Source organism: Parasteatoda tepidariorum, chromosome 10 (assembly GCF_982258835.1).
Source record: "Parasteatoda tepidariorum strain Cologne lab strain chromosome 10, Ptep-v5.0, whole genome shotgun sequence".
In the NCBI taxonomy this organism is placed as follows: domain Eukaryota; kingdom Metazoa; phylum Arthropoda; class Arachnida; order Araneae; family Theridiidae; genus Parasteatoda; species Parasteatoda tepidariorum.
In genome coordinates, this window is record NC_141764.1 from 84,004,479 (window position 1) to 84,025,894 (window position 21,416).

At 33.7% G+C, this 21,416-nt stretch overlaps 2 protein-coding genes across 15 annotated transcripts in view; one reads left to right on the forward strand and one right to left on the reverse strand.

Moving 5' to 3' along the window:
- Window positions 1–5,247: 5,247 nt before the first annotated feature.
- Window positions 5,248–7,728, forward strand: LOC147803058 (zinc finger MYM-type protein 1-like). Its single transcript, XM_087152865.1, has one exon. The coding sequence runs from the start codon at window positions 5,248–5,250 to the stop codon at window positions 7,726–7,728; it is 2,481 nt and encodes an 826-aa protein (XP_087008991.1).
- A 9,184-nt stretch (window positions 7,729–16,912) lies between these two features.
- Window positions 16,913–21,416, reverse strand: part of LOC107448675 (voltage-gated inwardly rectifying potassium channel KCNH6) — a 346,703-nt gene continuing 342,199 nt past the window's right edge. For all 14 annotated transcript variants that reach the window (XM_071184212.2, XM_071184214.2, XM_071184215.2 and 11 more), the window contains one exon: window positions 16,913–18,991. In XM_071184212.2, the coding sequence (XP_071040313.1) occupies window positions 18,707–18,991 (285 nt within the window). In that variant the 3' untranslated portion in view covers window positions 16,913–18,706. The remainder of the gene's footprint in view (window positions 18,992–21,416) is intronic.

Below are 21,416 nucleotides of genomic sequence, written 5' to 3' on the forward strand. Positions count from 1 at the left end.
TATATTTTTTTCGATTTAAAGCTATATTTTTCGTTACATTGAAGAATTTACTAATATATTGAAATTTACAAATAAGGATTACGTCATTTTTGATTTAGAAAATGAAATGATATGGCTTTGTATACATAATTTAATATGCACGCCCCTAGCTTGATCTTTATTTTTAAATCCTAAGATTGCGAGGCCTCAAATACGCTAAATAATAAGAGCAAGCCATATTGTAAGTTGCGAAATCAGACGCAAAAACGTACTTTCTCGGAATAAATATACTCTATTTTTCCAATGAATTCCGATTTCTGACCCCCAAAATATGGACGGTAGCCTCACTTTGGGAAATATGATCCTAATAATTAGATAAGAAGAGAGGTCAAAAGTTTGGACCCTTTATTCTTAATTTTACTTTCTGCGTATTTCGTTACAACTCGAAAGCTTTTTAAACATATTAAAAATTTTTTGTACTAAACTATAAAATTCGTTTATCAAAAGAAAGATAATAAAAAACTTGGTCAAATAGTTCCTGAAAAAGCAAATTTGAAAAAAGTCGTGTTTTTAAAATTCAATTTTTGAAGACAGAATTTCTCAAGACCGATATCGTTCAAATTTGGTATTTTTTATTAAAGTACCTACAAACTTTAAAATGGTGAGGAAAATTGTAAATCTTACAATTCAAAATTTTTTCGACTATTATTATATAAAGTTATGAAAATAATAAATATTTACTAAAAGTCATTTTTGCTAAGAATTATTTTAAGATAAATGAATTTTTCATTGTGTGCAAAATTTTTTTAATTCACTTAAAAAGTTCTTGATGTAGGGCGAAATACGCAAAAAGTATGCATTAACATTAAATGGTTCAAACTTTGAACCTCTGTTTAAATCAAACTATTGGGGTCATATTTCCCAGATTCTCCCTATATTTTTAATATATATATATATATATATATATATATATATATATATATATATATATATATATATATATATATATATATATATATATATATATATATATATATATATATATATATATATATATATATATATATAAAATTACATATATATATATATATATATATATATATATATATATATATATATATATATATATATATATATATATATATATAAAATTACATCTATATATATAAAAATCTCTTGTCACAGTTTTAGTGGTTAAACTCCTCCTAAACGGCTGGATCGATTTTGATGAAATTTTATATGTATATTCAGTAGGTATGAGAATAGGTTTATAACTAATTTTTTTTTCATTTTTTGGACAGATTTATCGTATATTTTAAATATATCTTTATTTAATCATATTCCAATCCAAACTAGACATAGAAACCTGATAAATCAAAAAGTAATATTCACGCACGTTGCAACAATTCACTTTAAACTCTAATACTTATGCTCGCCCTTAAAAGAAGAGCATCAAATATATTTGCAAGTATGTGAATAAAGGCAGTGATATGGCAGTATTTCGAGTTGAAAATACCAATGTGACCGCTTTTCCAGTGAATAACAACGACGAAATAACGCTCTACCAAATTGGCCGGTACATCAGCTCCAATGAAGCTGTTTGTCGCAACTTTGGATTCCCTATTCATGATCCTACCGTTAGTCATTTAGCCGTCCATCTTGAAAACGGTCAGCGCGTATATTTCACGAACGAGACAGCGATTGACAGAGCTATAAATCCACCAAGAACTACACTCACCGAATTTTTTTGAATTGTGTAATCGTGCGGATGCGTTTGATGCCTTTGCACAGACATTACTCTGTTCAGAAGTACCACACTATTTCACATGGGCTCAAACAAAAAGAAATGGACTTCCCGCAAGCAAGGCACACCGATGAAGGCCGTTGTCCCGGTTTATTCAAATCAAACGCCTTGGGGAGAGCATTTACAGTCAATCCAAGGCAGACTTAGTGCTTTTATCTTCGAATGTTGTTGGTTAATGTCACCGGCTCATTGTCATTTCAAGATATACGTAAAGTCGATGGACATCAGCATCCAACGTATAAAGATGCATGCCTTGCACTCGGCTTGCTGGAAGACGACAACCAGGTAGAATTTTATTTCTTTATTTCAATTAGTAGCAAAATGTATGCTTTCTATATATTCCTTGCATTTATAAACTTAATTATCTTTTTGATCCACTACTATTTTTAAAAAAATTAAGCATATATATTAATATGTAATACTATTGTAGAAGTACGCATAAGCTTGATTTAAATACAGCGAATATTTCTGTCTAAAATTATAATTTAAATTCCGCTTAACTACCGCAGGGTAAAATCATCCTCAAAAGGATTAAAAGTTGGCAGGTTTGCAATAAGCAGTATCTCACTTCTCACGCAGTTTTCGGAAAAATTTCGGCCATTATTATTGTTTGTACATCGAACGCCGTTGTGACGTTTACAATTATCATTTCCGTGTAATTATTATTAATTTGCAGTGCTGTAAATATTAATAATAATTATTAATATTAAGAGTATTTCTACTGTATTATTCTGAAGGAAAAATATTGTGAAAGGTAGGTTAAGTAATAAAAGATAAATAAACACATTACTACTATGCTGTTTTTCATCATACGTTTACAAATATCATTTTACTATTTAAGTGTTATTCTCAAGTAAATTTTCATTAATTTATTAATCTGCAGAGCTGTCATTATTCATTCCTATTTTATAAATAATTGATACAATTATTGATTTTAAGAGTAATTCTGCTCTGTTATTTCAAAAGAGAAATATCATGAAAAGTATGTTAAATTAAAAAAGTGTGTGTGTACTTATGTATATGCGTTAGAAGTTATACTTTTTTGGCGTATGGAAAAAAATTTAAAATAATAAAAATGCTGTAATGATCAAATATAAATATTAAAATCAATCAAAAAGGTATTATTTAAGTAAAAATATATATTTTTAATTAATTTCATTCTATGGCTAACTTTATCCTGTCGTTTTCTGCGCGCGCAGCTCACAAAGTTTACTCTCATCCAAACGCTCCAAAAGAATTATAACTTAAATAAAATATAAATAAATACATAATACTTTTTTTCATCATTAAGTAATTTAATTTTTTTTTAACAGCAAACAATGCCAAGTATTTGGTCCTACACGTTGCTGGATGTATTCGGTTGAGTGGCAAAAGAGGGGATTACCTCATGCGCACATTTTGATTTGGTTAATCAACAAAATACGTCCTGAAGAAATCGATAGTGTAATTTCTGCGGAAATTCCAAATCCGTCTACTGATCAATTGCTGTTTGATATTGTTACAGTTAACATGATTCAGGGCCCATGCGGCAATTTTAATCGTTTATCGCCGTGTATGGCAAATGGAAAATGTACCAAAGGGTTTCCTAAAAATTTCACTAACGATACGATCACAAATGTTGACGGATATCCAATATATCGTCGAAGAAATTCCGATAATGGCGGACAATCGTTTATTAAAAATATCAGCAACATCGACATTGACATTGACAATCGTTGGGTGGTGCCTTATTCACTTCTACTGAGCAAAACATTCCAAGCTCATATTAATGTAGAGTTTTGTAGTTCAGTGAAGAGCATCAAATATATTTGCAAATATGTGAATAAAGGCAGTGATATGGCAGTATTTCGAGTTGAAAATACCAATGTGACTGTCCCTCCAGTGAATAACAACGATGAAATAACGCTGTACCAAATTGTCCAGTACATCAGCTCCAATGAAGCAGTTTGGCGTATCTTTGGTTTCCCAATTCATGAACGGGATCCAACCGTTATTCATTTAGCCGTCCATCTTGAAGATGGTCAGCGCGTATATTTCGCGAACGAGACAGCGATTGACAGAGCTATAAATCCACCAAAAACTACACTCACCGAATTTTTTGAATTGTGTAATCGTGCTGATGCTTTTGGTGCTTTTGCACGGACATTACTTTACTCAGAAGTACCACACTATTTCATATGGTCTCAAACAAAAAAAATGGATACCCCGCAAGCAAGGCACACCGGTTGAAGCATGTCCCGGTTTATTCAAATCAAACGCCTTGGGGAGAGTATTTACAGTCAATCCAAGGCAGACTGAGTGCTTTTATCTTCGACTGTTGTTGGTTAATGTCACCGGCTCATTGTCATTTCGCGATATACGTAAAGTCGATGGGCATCAGCATCCAACGTATAAAGATGCATGCCTTGCACTCGGCTTGCTGGAAGATGACAACCAGTGGGAATGTATGCTTGCTGAAGCAGCATTGAACTGTACTGCTAAGCAAATTCGTGTACTATTCGCTATAGTATTAACTACATGTTTCCCGGGCAGAATAGAAACTTTATGGGATAATCACAAAGATTCGATGACTGATGATATACTGTATCACCATCGCACACGTTGTAACGATCTAACGATAGCATTCAGCGATGCTATGTACAATGAAGCACTGATTGCTATTGAGGATCTTTGCATTACTATTGCCAACTTGCCTCTCAGTCATTTCGGTATGCTTTCGCCAAATCAAAGTGCATCTGATTTTTTAAACAATGACATGAATCGTGAACTTCATTACAATACAATAGAAATGGCAGCTATTGTGACTCGCAATGTTCCACTGATGAATGAGGAACAAAGGAACATATATGACCGCATTATGCTCGCAGTTTCGGCAGGTCAAGTTGGATTTTTTTTTTGGACGCACCAGGTGGAACTGGCAAAACATTTATTATTTCGCTAATTCTCGCTGAAATTCGATCAAATAATGGCATCGCGTTGGCCGCTGCATCATCTGGCATTGCGGCAACTTTATTGGATGGAGGCCAGGGCCTGATTATCACCTAGGCCCGCTAGGCACGGGCCTAGGGCCCATACATTCTGGGGGGCCCCAAAAATTCCACAATACTACTATTTTTTAAAAAAATACTGAGAAAAAAACCCATTTTTTTCCTTCAAAAATTGAATTTTTATAGTTTCCAATTTTTTTTAATATTGTGATAAACCAAACTTGTGTAAGGATTGCACTAATCAAATTCGAAAGTGCAACTGAATTTCAATTGGAGCAATTTTAACTCCAACGGCTTAAACGAATGCAACGAGAATGCATATTCACAGTCTCCTACAAATGATAAGTGTCAAAAAGAGCTAAAAGCTTATTCTTATCAAATGTGTAAAGCTGTAGTGCTGTAGTTGGGTAGCAACAATCTTTCATCACTTTTCTTGTACTACAATATTAAAATTTTGATTTTCTAGATAGCTTCGAAATGATGAAACCAAATTATCAATCTGGTTATGCAAAAAGAAAAAAAAAAGCTTTAAATGATGAAGCCAACAAAAAAATGAGAAATTCATTATCGAAATATTTTTCTGTTGATAGAGTAGAGCCATCTGTTTCAGATGAAGCTGCTATCGTTGAGAGTTCATCTCGTGAGGAAGAAGTTGTTGAAGATGAAACTATTGAGTTTACAACTTCTGAAGAAAACGTTGAAAATTCCCTCCAATTGAATGGTGATAAAAAAAATAGTACACTTAATCAGGAAGTTAGTTCTAATTTTCCCTCTGATGATCCTGCCTTCTGGGATACTGATAAATATGAAGAACTGAGAGAGTTCTTTTCTAAAAATAAACCGAATCAAAATATGGATTTAATTAACAAATCTATGAGAAAAATTGGTTTAAAGGAAAGAAAGTTATCCAGACAACATTTTTACAGAAAGAAACAAAACAGTGAATCAGTTTCTAGAGATTGGCTGATATTTTCATCCTGTAAAAATGCTTTATTTTGCTTTGTATGCAAATTGTTCAGTAAATCTGAACAAGCGCTATGTATCCAAGGATTTTCTGACTGGAAAAATGTGTCACAAAGATTGAAGGAGCACGAGTGTTCAAAAATCCACAGAGATGCTGTTTGTGTTTATTCAGGCAGACTGAGGGTTTCTTCTCGTCTAGATAATTTGCTGGTACAGGAGTATCAGTCTGAATGTAAATACTGGCAGGAAGTATTACGAAGAAATGTGGCCGTAATAAAAAAATTATGCGAACGAGGTCTGCCATTGTTTGGCTCTGACGAAACAATTAATTCAGTACATAATGGAAACTTTTTAGGATGCTGGGAGCTTCTAAGTTGCTTCGATCCCTTTAGTGCTGCTCATCTGGAAAATCACGGTAATGCTGGTAAAGGCAAAGTTAATTACCTATCATCGACTATTATAACAGAACTTGTATCTTTAATGGCTGGCTGTGTAAAGGACAAAATTATTGAAGATATCAGATCTGCTAAATATTATGGCTTGATAGTTGACTCAACGCCTGATATTTCACATATTGATCAATTATCAATAGTTATGCGCTATGTTAATAAAAATGGTAAGCCGTTGGAGCGGTTAATTGACTGTCAGTCAATTCACAGCCACTCTTCTTCTAGTTTATGTGATTCAATTTTACAGTTATTAGATTCCTGTAACATTGATATTACCAATTGTAGGGGACAGTCGTACGATAATGCCAGCAACATGGCAGGCAAATATTCAGGGTTGCAAGCACGAATAAGAAATGAAAATTCTTTAGCTAAATTTGTGCCCTGTGCAGCACATTCATTGAATTTAGTTGTTTCAGTGGCAGTAGAGTCTTGTACAAAAGTTATTTCATTTTTTAACTTAGTTCAAAAGTTGTTCAATTTTTTTTCATTATCAACTCATAGATGGGGTGTGTTAACTTCCAAACTAAAAAGTGTCCCTGGTGAAACTTTTACCCTAAAATCTTTGTCTGGGACGAGATGGAGTGCTTGTGCTGAAGCAACAAAAGCATTAAGAAAAGGCTTGGAACAAGTTAAAGAAGCTTTGAAAAGCATATCTTCGGACAATGAAGAGAAAACTATTGCTCGTCATGAAGCAAGTTCTTTACTTGTAAAATTGGAAAAACTGGAGACTGCAATTTTAATAGTTGTGTGGGATACAATTTTGCAAAGAACTGATAAGGCAAATAAAACTTTGCAAGCACCAAACTGTTCACTTGCTGTGATTGTACCCTTGTATGATTCATTGTTTAATTTTATTGCAGCCATGCGAAATAACTTCAGTAAGTATGAATCTGAAGCAAAGCAACTTGTTGGAGATAATGTAACTTATAGTATGTCGAGGGAGAGAAAAATGACAAAAAGCAAAATGCTGGATGAAACGGCTAGTGAAGAAGTCATATTTAACAGCTGTGACACTTTTGTTTATAATTGCTTCAATGTACTTTGTGACTCTTTGTTAACAGAGTTAACTAAACGAAAGGATGCCTACATAATTTTAGATAACAAATTTTCTTTTTTATATAAAATTTATGAGGAAAGTGCTGAGCAAGAATTAGTTCAAGCTGCTCAAATGTTACAAGAAGAGTATTCCGTTGACCTAGACAGTGATTTTCCAGACGAATTCATTCAATTCAAGAGCATGCTACCTGAAGTTAGTGAACCTAAAGATCAATTACAAACTTTGAAAAACTTAAATATTGTGCACACTTTTCCCAATGTGGACACATTTCTCAGAATTTTTTTAAGTATGCCTATTTCGAATTCATCCAGTGAACGTGTTTTTTCTGCTTTAAAAAGAATCAAAACTTATTTAAGGTCTAATTTAAAGCAAGAAAATCTGAATAGCCTACTATTATTATCAGTTGAATCAGATATTACCACAGAACTAGATTTTGAAAATATCATAAGATTATTTGCTGAAAAAAAGTGTAGAAAAAAGCCTTTTTAAAAAAGTCCATTAAATTGAATATCTTTATAGTATGTATAATTATGTTTTAAGGAGTATAACTCTTCCATTGAATTTTAATTTTTAAAATGAAATGTGTTTTTCATATTTTAAAAGTAGATATAAATTTTGCAGTTGAGTGTTTTGCATTTGTTGAAATGTGTTTTCTAATAAAAATCATGATTAATATCTTTAACTTCATAGATTTTGAACTTATCTTTAAATCTAAAGAAAGGTGGGCTTTGTGTTTGTTTAATTATTGAATAATTACAGCTTAATAATAAAGCAAAAGTACAGGTTTTTGTTTGTGTATAAAGCAAGACTACAGTGGTTTTTGTTTGTGGTCAACAAATGTCTTTGACTATTTTTATTTGAACATAGCATTGTTTTGTTTATTTCATATTCTGCTTTTATATTTATTTAGTAATAATTAAGATCAAATTTTGAAGCAGAAAAAAACCTATTATGTTACAAGCTGAATTAGATATTATTGCAGAACAGGATTTTGAAATTCTCACAAAATCATTTGCTGAAAAAAGTATACAAAAAGGAAAAACCTTTTTAAAAAGTCCATTATATTGAACACTTGAAGAATGTATCAACATTTTGAATATAACTCTTTCATTGAAAATAAATTTTCTTTTAAAAGTGATATATCTAAATAAATTACTATTTAAGTGTGTTATAAATTTTCTATGGGTTGCTATAATTTTGGCTCATGTTGGATATTTTTACTGTGTTGAAATGTATTTTTTAATAAAAATAATTAATAACCTTAATATTGTAACACACGTGCTGAACTTATCGTGAAATCTAATGAAAAGTTGGATAGCTTTGTGTTGATTTAAGTACTCAATAAAAGAAATTATTGCAGCATAGGATAAAAAATAATTCCGCTGATCAGTAACTTACAGCAAAAATCACTGATTTCCATTGTTCGTGGTCACCAAACTATTTTTATTTTGATAAAACATTTTTTTTATATTTTGCTTTAATATATAGATGCATAAACTTTATCTTAGACAAATAATCTTCAATTGTACGCTTTTAAAATTTTTTCCATTGTTTCTCTTGAATCATGCAGTTCAGTAGATTCTTTTTTATTGTTAGACTACTTTTCAGAAATTTAATTTCAAAATATTTTATAAGGGGCCCGGGAAACTTGGTGGGCCTTGGGCCCGAATTTGTCTTGATCGGTCCCTGATGGAGGCAGAATAGCTCATTCAGTATTTAAGCTGCCACTAAATATTCAAAACAACCCGGACGCAGCGTGCAGCATAAAAAAGCAATCATCTATGCCCACAGTGTTGAAACACTGTAAAATTATCATCTGGGATGAATGCACAATGGCACACAAACATTCGCTTGAGGCGTTGAATAGGACATTGAAAGATATAAAGAACAATGACAAATTATTTGGCGGCACTCTGATACTCCTTTCAGGTGATTTCAGGCAAACACTTCCCGTCATTCCGCGTTCAACGTACGCTGATGAGATCAATGCTTGCTTGAAATCATCTCCACTGTGGTATAATGTTGAAAAAGTTCAACTAACAGTAAATATGCGAGTCCAAATGCTTCAGGATCCATCTGCTGAAACATTCTCAAAACAATTGCTAGATATCGGTGATGGAAAAGTTACCAAGGATGAGACAGGATGCATAAAATTACCGGAGGATTTCTGCACAATCATTGATTCAAAAGATGCTCTCATTAACCTTATATTTCCCGATTTACACACGCAATACATTAATCATGAGTGGCTTGCAGAAAGGGCGATTTTAGCAGCAAAAAATGTGGACGTCAACGAATTGAATCTGAAAATACAACAGTTATTGCCAGGTAACATGGTGACTTACAAATCCGTTGATGCAGTTTGCGATCCTATGGAAGCTGCATATTTTCCAACAGAGTTTTTAAATTCATTGGATTTACCAGGCATGCCACCGCATAATTTAGTACTTAAAGTTGGATCTCCTGTTATTTTGCTTCGTAATTTGAACCCACCACAGCTGTGCAACGGCACGCGATTGGTCGTTAAAAAATTAATGAACAACGTTATCGAAGTCATTATTTTAAATGGAAAATTCCGGGGTTTAAAAGTGTATTACTTCCACGAATCCCTATTATACCCACAGAAGTGCCAATTCAATTTAAACGCATTCAATTCCCCATTAGATTGGCATTTGCAATGACTATTAATAAATCTCAAGGCCAAACAATGTCTGTTTGTGGCTTAGATTTGAGCACACCATGTTTTTCACACGGACAATTATACGTGGCATGCTCTCGAGTGGGTAAACCATCCAGTTTATTTGTGTTAGCAAAAGACGGAATGACAAAAAATATTGTACACTCCATTGCACTAAGAGATTAATATTGTTTACTAATATTTTCAGAATTAGTTGTATATATAATTTATAAAAAAATGTTACAATAAATTTAAAAAATTATTATTTGGTGTGTTGTTATTTTCACCTTCCGTCATCGTTCACAGCGCTCCATGCCACTGCCACTCACATACCACATACGCACACACTTACAATAAATAAGATATATTTTCATACTCTAGAAATAAATCATATGGCAAAACAACGTTTGCCGGGTCAGCTAGTATATATATATATATATATATATATATATATATATAAATATATATATATATAAAATTACATAATGTAAATAATTATGTAATTATATAAATATTGAAAATTTTTTTAAAGCTACATTCGACAACCTACACTTTTTTTTTAAAATTTAAATTACTTTACTTCTAAAAACTTTTTTTTTTTGCATCTGTTTTTATGTAAAATATATTGTAAGAAATAAAATTAAATGGCGTAAGTTATAAAAATTCAGTTGTGCAATTAGAGCGCGCATTTCGTTTATCTGAGAACATGAAAATCTTAAATTGCAACTAGATCAAAATTGTGACTAGAGAGGGCGACACTATAGTAAAACAAAACTTTCTATTTTTCCAAAAATCTTTGTTTGTTCTTTTTACTTTGTTTATTCGTTTACTTTTTTAACATTCAATTGTTTTTCTCGCTGTTCTGCCTTTCACTGAGATATCAGGTTAATGAGCAGCGAATTTGGGTTGTTTTGTTGGTATGGAGCAATATTCATAAAGTTCACATAGAAACTTAATGAGCAGTAAATTTCTCCGCTTTATTTTTAAAACATGAACAGAAATGAATCGTATTCCTATCAATGCTATTCATTAAAGATTAAGTGTCATTACCCGGAAATAATTGCCCTGCATCCTGTATTCCTTACATCGATGTTTTTTTCTTCGACGTTTCCCGGTGTTTTCATCGATGTTTCCCGGTATGCTCTTATCCTGTATTTCTTACATTGTTGTTTATAAGGCAACATTTAAAATGCTATTTTTCCATGCATTAATCCGGCATTTTTATACTGATAATTTTTTTTTTTTAAAGCGAATAGGTATCTGCCATGTATTTCGTTCACTGATATGTTTCGAATGTAAATTATGTGAAATTCGTAACCACTTTTATAAAAAAAAATATCGAAACTATTGACGAAAAACAAATGAATATAATAAAACAACATTTAATACGAAGCGTTGAAATGCATCTTGTTATTAGAAAACTATTATTTTAGTTTCGATTTTCAAATTCTGAAATTAAAAATAAATTCATTGGTACGTGTTTTAAGAAAAAGGTCAATATGCATTCGTTAAAATTCTCCTTTAACAAAAAGAAATAATTTATTTTATAACCGTCGTTGAACAGCCGACCCAATTTTATGGGTTTACTATCAATTTTATGGGTTTAATGTTCAACTTCGTAGTCTTGTAATTTTGAACCCAATCCAGAAGACAAGGGAACTCCTGGATCGACTATTGGGAGAAATTTGCCTTCGTGGTGGACTTTTTTGATGGGACTAACCCGCATTTGCGTTACATGGAGAGGAAGACCACGAGAATTTCCCACGGTTAGCCTGATGGCAAGGGGACTATAACCTATGATCTGTCTACCACTGAGGATATTTCACGTCAGCACTGTGGTCGGTGCGAGCCGGATGCGGAATTCGTATCGCCTGGGATTCGAATCCGGTTGGTTCGGCTCATTGGAAGGCGAACGCCCTATCCCTTGAGCCATCGCGGCTCAACAAAAGATATAGAAAAAAATCACTTCTTTAAGGGAATTCTTGGTTGGCACTGACAGGCTAGTGCTGCACGATTTTTGTTTGTAATCTTGCTGCCGGGGCTTAGCTATATCGCAAAAGTAATTCGATATTGTTTTTTCTTCCTCTTTTTTTAAAATCAGAATAAATATTTCGTTATTTTTTTTTCGAAATAAGGGCAGTGTTCTTTGTTATGTTCTGGTACTTCGAGGGGCTGAACTGATTATTCTAACAAGTTGTTGTTGTTGTTAATTTACGTCGCGTCCCGCAGTGGACTGATCGTTAAGACACGGTTCCCAGCAGATCAGCGAAGTCAAGCATCACTGGCTACGGTCAGTGTGCGGGTGGGTGACCACTTGGATCAGTCTGCGTAGGGACCGAGGGTGTGCGGTATTGGTCCTCGTTAAACTGTGCTACCGTAAAGTGCTCGACTTCGCGTGCAGGTCGTCGGGCTACCGAAGCGGGGGTGCCATCTGCCATCCCTTCCGCAGAGGATCAAAAGTGTGATGGCATGTCTTCGGATCATCCTCTAGGATGTTTCCCAGACCGTCGCCAATAGCCCATTGTGCAGCTCTAGTGCGACGTAAAGTAACAACAACAACAACAACAACAACAATAATTTACGTCGCACTAGAGCTGCACAATGGACTATTGGCGACGGTCTGGGAAACATCCTAGAGGATGATCCGAAGACATGCCATCACACTTTTGATCCTCTGCGGAAGGGATGGCAGATGGCACCCCCGCTTCGGTAGCCCGACGACCTGCACGCGAAGTCGAGCACTTTACGGTAGCACAGTTTAACGAGGACCAATACCGCACACCCTCGGTCCCTACGCAGACTGATCCAAGTGGTCACCCACCCGCACACTGACCGTAGCCAGTGATGCTTGACTTCGGTGTATTCTAACAAGAAGATATTCTTTCTTATATTTCATTCAAAATGCGCGATATTCAAAACTGCTGGCGATAAAAATTTCGGTTATAAATTGGAAATAATCCATTTGAAAATATTTTAAATTTGATGAAAATGTGAAGTAAATGATATAAAATTGAAGAAAATATTCCGAATTTAAGATTGATATGCTTCTATTACAGTTTCGAATACAGTTAGTTAATTTTAAGGATGCCTGAAACAGTATTTGAAAGTTGTTAAGTAAAAGACAAAGAAATCTTTATGTTAGTAATTTTTCAGTTTTACTTTGGAGCAGTTCTTATGTGGTTACGTATTTATGCTCTTTTAATTTCGTGTTGTTAGTAAGTTAAAATTGACAATTGCAATTCTTCATTGTTCGAGCCAAACCTACACCTCCTAGATAAGAGTAGGCCTCAACACGGTTTACCATAAATATCCTTTAGTAGTCCAAACGTAATAACATACTTCGTATTTTCAACCACTGCGCAGATTAGTACCCCTAACGCAGTGTTTCCCAAAGTGTGATGCGCGTACCCCCAGGGGTACGGGACCAGTTTAGAGGGGGTACACGTTCTTTTGCGAAATAACTTGCAACAAACGAAAATTTCAAAAAATTTTATTTAAAAGCGAAGCCAGTCATTAAATTTTACGATTACGATATTTTTCTATTGGCTATTTTCTTTGCAGAGTTAACAGTTAATAATGAGTGGTGTCAACAGCCAGTTATGATTTTTACCTTTTGTGCAATTTTTTATAGTAAAAAATACATTCATTTTTTATCAGTGGTACACAGCGTTACGAAAAATTTAGAAAGGGTACACAAAAGTCATAAGTTTGGGAAACACTGCCCTAACGAAATGTCATCTTTCTTATATTTCATCTACTGCGCAGTTAACTTCGTTAAATCGGACTACTAAATTGATCCGTACTGAGGCCTTCCTTCTTCTAGGAGGTGTTGGCCAATCACGGAAAAAAAAGAACATGAATAGGTTGTTATTTAAAAGCCGTTCATTTTTCATAAATACAAATGAAATGTTATTCTGAAATAATAATGGAAAAGACTAAATTTTTTCCAAAATACTTAAAAAAAAAATTAAAGTTGAATAAAAACAAAATATATATTATTTTTATTAAAGAAAACAAATCAAAATATCCCCCTACTTGTTCCATCAAAAATTACTGTCAACTTATATTAAGAATTCATGATATTAAAAAGATTAAAATTATGTTTTATACTTTTAATGTGTGTACGAACAATGCAATATTCCAATCAAAAGAATCACGCAGTGCAAAAAATAATAAAACGATTTGAAACTCAGAATCTAGGTTCCCTTATGGTACTTAGCAATTTTGTATGTTTCTTTATATCACTGGACTTGAACAGCAAATCAAGAATCTTGGGTTTCTTAGTAATTCGCGATGTATACGCCATCTAGGGAGAAGAAAAGTTCTATGTTTTGACCCTCTCTCTTTCTCACTTCTCCCCCGCTTAGTTGGATGCGAATGTACTAGTAAGTTTTCCCTTACTATAATATTTTTCGCATTTAATTGTCAAAAATATTTTCTAAAATTTCCAGGACCTTTTCTTTTAAACACTATTCTAACGTAATTTTTTTTTTATCTGTTTGAAAATCAAAACAGAAATTAACGTACTTCATTCTTCTATGACTCTCCATACGCTAATGGTGGAAGCATGCAAAGTGTTGCCGTAGGTTAAAAGTTCTGCTCCACCTGTAGCCCATTTCGATTGCCAATGAAAGTTTCTTTTTTAAAAGACAATTTTCAATAACTATTTATTATTTTTAAATTTAATAGATGACAAAAAATGACAAAAAAGAATCGGGTTAAAAGGTTTTATTTTCCCTTTTTGAATGTCAAAATTTAAATTTTGACCGATTGAATACATTCTGAGGCTCAAAAATTTAAAATAATCTTAGTTCTAAATTTTTATGTCTCAGAAATTACTGAACTTATTTCATCTATACTTTAGATTTTTTTATATTTAAAGTGACGATGTTTACGAGTGTATAAAAATGAATAAATTAATGGTTTTAATCATCCAAAACATCTTGCATTAACATTGATTGCAATGATTACTAAAATTTTTTTTTTTTTTTTGTGTGTGAAATTTTATTCAGTTAAACGAATTTTAAAAGGTGCAAAACATTTTTCGAATCGCGTACCTTTTTGAAAATTTGTCATAAAAAAAGTTATGTTCATTTAGAGTAAGTTCATTTTTGGGTGATTTCTAATTATAATTATGATCTGCAAACTAAACCAGGAAAACAAAATTTCGAGTCAGCGGAGAACTTTTAAACATCTATCTTAGATCACTGGCGGAAGCGTTTGTGAAGAGTAGATGAAAAAGCTCATATTATCGATCGAACAAACGAGTGAATGTTCTAGACAATAATGTAAAAAAAGATAACCATATTTATGCATAAATTTTGATACCTGTAACTGGGGTAGTTTAACATAAGTGAAAATATTGTAGCCCCCTAGCGAAAAGAAAACGGGAAAAAATTGTATGTTGTGTATAAAGTAAAAAATTCCCTCAATAGCCCATTGTGGGCCAGTCGAGGAGGTTAAAGCTTCGCAGCTTTGCAACTAACGGCATAATCGTGCCAATGTGGTTTCCATTGCTCACCGACTGCCTTTACTTCTGAAAAAAGCTGGTGCCCATCGATCTGAAGTTGGATCACCAAAAATCAAACGGTACGGTTCTGTATGCAATGTATCCAGACGAAAGAGAAACACTAACCGTTATTCATATTAATTGTAAGGCTCAATAGGTGACAGCAATGCTTGAATTGCGTTTTGTTGTTTCACAATTTACCACCACTACAGCACTACTTTGGTATTAGTAGGTTTGGTTGTACAGTGCGCAAAATAAAAAACCGACCACCCTGGATAACTTCTGTTCTAAGGCTCGGATCTTCACGGTCCAGGATTCACTCCCGTGGAGGTGACCTCAAATATGCTAATTAATTAGTGTAGACGATATTTCAAGTTACGAAATCAGACACAAAAACATACTTTTTCTGAGTAGTATACATATCTTTTTTTCGACGAATTCGGATTTCTGGCCACCAAAATATAGAGGGTTGTCGCTATTTGGGAAATAGGGTCCCATTAGTTTGGTCGAAGGGTCCAAAGTTTGGACCCTTTAATGTTAATATTATTTTTTGGATATTTCGCCATATCTCGAGAACTTTTAAACCGAATTGAAACGTTTTTGCACTCAATTATAAAGTTCTTTTATCCAAAGATAATTCCACGCAAAAAATAAATTTTAATAAATATTTATTATTTTTTATTATTTAATTTAATTTTAGTCGAAATTGTTTTTTTTTTTTTATTTTTTACATCATTTTAAAGAATATAATTTTGCATGGGAAAATACAAAGCTATTGTGAAATCGGTTGAATAGTTTCTGTGAAATCGAATTTTTAAAACACACCTTTTTTTCGTTAAAGAATTTTCCGAGATATGGCGAAGTACGCAAAAAAAAAGTCAAATTAAAATGTCCAAACTTTGGACAGCTCTCTCGACCTAAGTATTGAGACCATAATTCTCAAATTGCGGCTACCCCTTATCTTTTGGGAGTCAGCAATCTGAATCTGTAGAGAAGAAGGTACGTTTATTCAGAGAAAGTACTTTTTTGCGTCTGATTTCCTAATTTAAAGTATCGTCTACACTAACTATTAGCTTATTTGAGGTTCACCTCTTCGAATCATAAAGAATGAGTCCTAGAAAGTGAAGATCCGATCATTGGATCAAAAGTTATTAAGGTTGGTCCGTTTTTTATTTTGTGCACTGTACACCATGGTTGTTTTCCAAAATGGAGCGCCACAGAAGTAGGGATAAATTGAGGAACTACATGGCGGAACTGCAATAAAGTCTAGATTCTGCTACTACATATGGGCACTTGCAATAAACATGAGATAACCACTCCCTTTTGTCAAGGTACATTACATACAGTTTGTTTATGTTGGTTGGATCCTAGTCGATGGAAATAAATTTATTTTGTCCTAAACTCTAGGCCTTAAAGTAAATAAATGCTAAATATAGATATTGTAAGTGTTTGCAAAGTGTGAATGAAATAAAGACACCACAAAGGAGTATAATAGTTGCATAGGTCTCTTTATTATACAGAACGTTTTTTGAGAACCAAATGGGATGAAGCTTTATGATTTCTTAACAAAATAGATGTAGGGTTTGCAACAGAAACAGTTCGCTAACATTGAAAGGAAGGCCACGGCGTTAGCATAGCAGCGTCAGCCAATCACATGGCTCGCTGTCTCTTTTTTTTTTCTTCTATGCACCATAAGTCTAACGGTCTGTTGTAAAATATGTAACAATTTATATATAAAAATGGAGCTTTTTTTTCAATATTTATTCTCTTAGTACTTAACGAACGTATGTACAAGATGGGTGAAAGTATTATATATAGTATTAGTTTTAAGTAAGGAAGCAGGCAGGAAAAGTGCAAAGTTTAAAGGTTTGCATCAAATATCAGCGCATGCACTGGAAGGCCCCTAAAGATGACCTGTGCAATGGCCCAGTCAAGGCGAATTGGTTCCCCGAGTCAACAAAATTAAAAATAACTTTCTTCGGGGGGAAAGTTTAAGAATAAAGTCAGCTAATATGCTAAATAATGAATATTTGTTTCTTATTATTTTTAATATGTTATTTCTCAGAGAGCGTGCAAGTAAAAACATGGCCGTTCATTATAAGAAGTCGGTGATTAGAAATATTATTATTATATCTATTTAAAGTTGGCTGAAGGAATTTCTCTTTGATTTTTTTCCCCTTTTATAATTTTCTCGGAATTTGCTTTCTTTTCAAAAAAATTTGAATTTCTGCTGGTATGTGAAGAGTGTATTCAGAAAAGCATTTGGAGTTTGCTATGGTAGATAGCTGAGAGAGGAAACGGATTTATTTCATCGATTATGTATTGCACCTGGCGTTTTGAAAGCCATGAAAAATGCATAGTATGAAAAAATGCGTGGGGCAACACTTGTGCTCTACACGTGCCTACTTGTCTATAGCTTCTGATTTAGCTAGAAGTATTGCACCCACGCTGCGGCCAGCACCTAATAGTGGACCATATATATGTATGTATTCATATTTGTTTATGTATACAAACATATATACGTGTTAGTATATATTTGCATAGATTTATGTATAATATTTACACAATTTGAGAGCAGTTCAGTCAATCGGTCCGTCCACTCTTGCTTAGCAGGAGCGTAGGAAGAAGAAAAAAAAATCACAGCTATGCGCATTCCAGCAGTAGGTAGCACCCCCTTATGAGGACCACACGTAACTTATCACAGACCGTGGACTAGAGAAAAAATGTGACTCGTCCTGATATGGGGTTTGTTCTTCAGATTCCCTGAGTGTGGAAATCCACCATCCTTGCAGTCAGCCTCAATCGTCTTGTCTTCCACACAGACCCGGACCAGCTCTCGGATTGAATTAATTAATTATTTTTGTTAAACTTTTCAATTAATTTTTATATATATTTTGTCAAGGCAACCTGGAACTGAACAAGGGTGAGTTTAGGATGGGGCTTTGATGAGGAACTGAAGATCGTCTCATGTCCCTTTTGTTTTTTATTGGATTCCGAACAGTGGCGTAGCTATGGCGGTTGCAGGCGGGTGCATTTTTTGCGCGTGTGGTAGTAACTAGAGCTTACTGGTACTTAATATGTGCATAGTCAGTATGGCATTGGGCCCCAAACTTTATTCCGACCTTCGTCCGAGATAGCTACGCCACTGTTGTTATTGTTGTCCCCCTGTAGTCTAGCAACCAAGGAGTTTCAGGCACTGTCTATAGACACACACAAGGCTCTGGCGGTAGAAAAATAAAAACCCAACGGCGAACTCGAATAAATTCGTAACTTTACATTATTTACACATCAGATGACTGGGGTCCTGCTCTCTTGGAGACATCGTCCCAGGAGGTGGTCTTCCTCTCTGGGGATTGCTCAGTGTTCAGAGATGAGTACAGGGCAGACGTGGAGGAGCTGATGTGGGCTGCCGTGGACGCTGGAAGGTGAGTTCCTTGTTGCAATTGTACGGCTGCCATTGCTGTCCCTCCTACCACGTCTCCCGGTGTATCCCATTCTTGAGAGGAAGGATCACCCTGTTCTGCGGAAAGGTGCCTGTTGAGGCGGACCATCCGGAGCCTTGGACGCTGAAAAAAATAGAATGTAAGCTCTTTCTTAGAAGATAATTAAGAATGATTTACAATAAAAAAATATGAATGCAATGAAATCAAGCTGTGTCCATCCTTAATATCGTTTGCTCTAATGATAGGATTTTCATGCACTAGGTGTCGATCTGAAGGCCTGGTTTCTTAGGACAGGTCGGAGTTATAAAACGCCAGTTTGAAGAGAGCGCTAACCTCTGATTGGTCATTTTGACAGCATACTTCATCAAACGCTCAGCTTGACCGACGACTGACGTTCAAATCAACTGCAGTCCGATTTCAACGTGACGTTAACGACCGTAGCAATAGCGGGCAACATCCAACAGAGCATTGGAATCAGTCAAGATTTTGATTTTAACATTAAATATAGCTTCTTCTTCTTCATTTAGCTAAGCTATAATGTATTTTTTCTTAACCAAAGTCATTATTTGCTCTCTAAAGCTCTGGTCGGCAATAAGAAAATCAATACAAATTCAAAATAAATATTTGTTTGCGCTATTAACGCATGCGCAATGCGAGATAATGTCTGTTTTGGACCGACTGCTCAAGCTGAGCTAACAAAACAGTATTTTGTTGTCGTCAGCGGTACATCAGCGGTACGCCTAGAGAAGACGCTTCTCTTAAGAAACCAGGCTTTTAATGGTTGAAAAAGTTGACCTCAAATCTGACAATTAATTAGTGTCAACTATTAAATGAGTTACGGAATCAGATGTTAAAATGTACTACCTCTGAATGCAACTTTTTTGTTGTTATTGACAGATTTGAATTTTTGACTTCCGATGTGTGGGGGCTAGGACTAATCTGGAAAATAGGATCCTCAATCTCCCCTGAATTTTTCTTAAGCGAATCGAAATTTTTTTTTGCATATAATTATAAATTTTTTTTTCCAAATATGATTTCATGTAAAAAATAATGTTTAATTATTTACTACTTGATGTTATTTAACAATAGTCGAAGAAAATTTGAACTGTAAGTCATGCAAATTTTTACACTATTTTTAAACTATGTAACTTTAAATCACAAAATCCAAAATTTGAACGGAATGAGTCAAGTAGTTCTAGAGTAATTAAAATTCTAAAATATGGCTCTTTTGATACATGAAAAAAAGTGAACTTCAGATTTAAGGGTTCCAAACTTTTGACTACTGTCTAGTTTAATCCATTTGGACTTATATACTATTTTTGTTTACTTTACAAGGACTGTTTAGATCAGTGTAAAAATCAAGAGGAATGATTTTATCTCCTTTTCACATAAATATCAGTTGAAAATTTAATGTCCCTTTTCAGTTGATTACTTCTTATTTTTGGATTTTAATAAATTTTAAAAAATAAGCATCAAGTTTAAAATTTTTTTTTAAAAATTTTGTAAAAGAAACCTTTTTTTCAAATAAGTTTTAATTCTTTCATACACTTAATCATTCATCCACTTATTCTCTCGCAAATATATTTACTCTCATTGCTAACTAACTTCATTTTTCTCATTTCTCGCAATTGAAGATATCATTTGATAAAATAAACAAAAACATATGGGTTTAATAATAAGCATTTAACCAACCTTGTCCCAACTAAAATTAGCATTGCAAACTAATTAAATAAGCAATGAAGGCACAAAAAAAGCTTGGTATCTTTTTTTACGCTAACAGTGTGAATTGCTTTCATAGGGAGTAAAGAATTCAAAATTTTAAAGCAATTAAAAGCAATAATACTTCCAATGGAAAAAACGCACTTAGCAGCAGTGAATCTAATAGGAAATTGAAACAATGAAAAAAACTGGATAAACATGATAACCAAAGCTGACGTCTTCAGGGGGTACCAGCTCCGGAAGTCATGAAAGCAAAACCTTTTCTATCGAGAGAGCAAGACAAAAGTCTAAAATTGCACTCTCTGTACCCCAAAGGTCAGTCGTTTTAGTAATAGTTGCCGTATTATCGAGTTTTTAATTAATGATTAATGGTGAATGGCCCTCTTTTTTCTTCCGATTATCTCACCCTAGAAAAGCAGTGATGTGCAAATCAGAAATCCAGTGATTATTTTCTTTATAGTGAAGACGCTTTAGAAACGCTTTTCTATGAACCGAAATAATGAGAAATTAATATTAATTGAATTAAAAAAGTATTTAGCCACTTACTTAAGGGCTAATGCACCAGGAAAAATGGTTGATTGTGGTAAATATAGATTACCATGTGTTGGCTGTTATCAATATTCGATAGGGTCATTTCTCGTGATAAATGATACTGAATGAGGTTAATATTTATTTTAAAGAGTTCAACCCTGAAAATGTTCTTTCTTTATCAAGGTAAAGTCATCATAAATGGCTGCAAATAATAATAAAAAAAAATTAATTAATTTTTACAGATATAATTGTGTAGTCACATGGCTTTCAGTTCCGTACATGATTGTGTAAGTGTTGA

Excerpts from the sequence above, each read along its gene's own strand:
- LOC147803058 (XM_087152865.1), top strand. The coding sequence starts at position 5,248 with ATGATGAAACCAAATTATCAATCTGGTTATGCAAAAAGAAAAAAAAAA.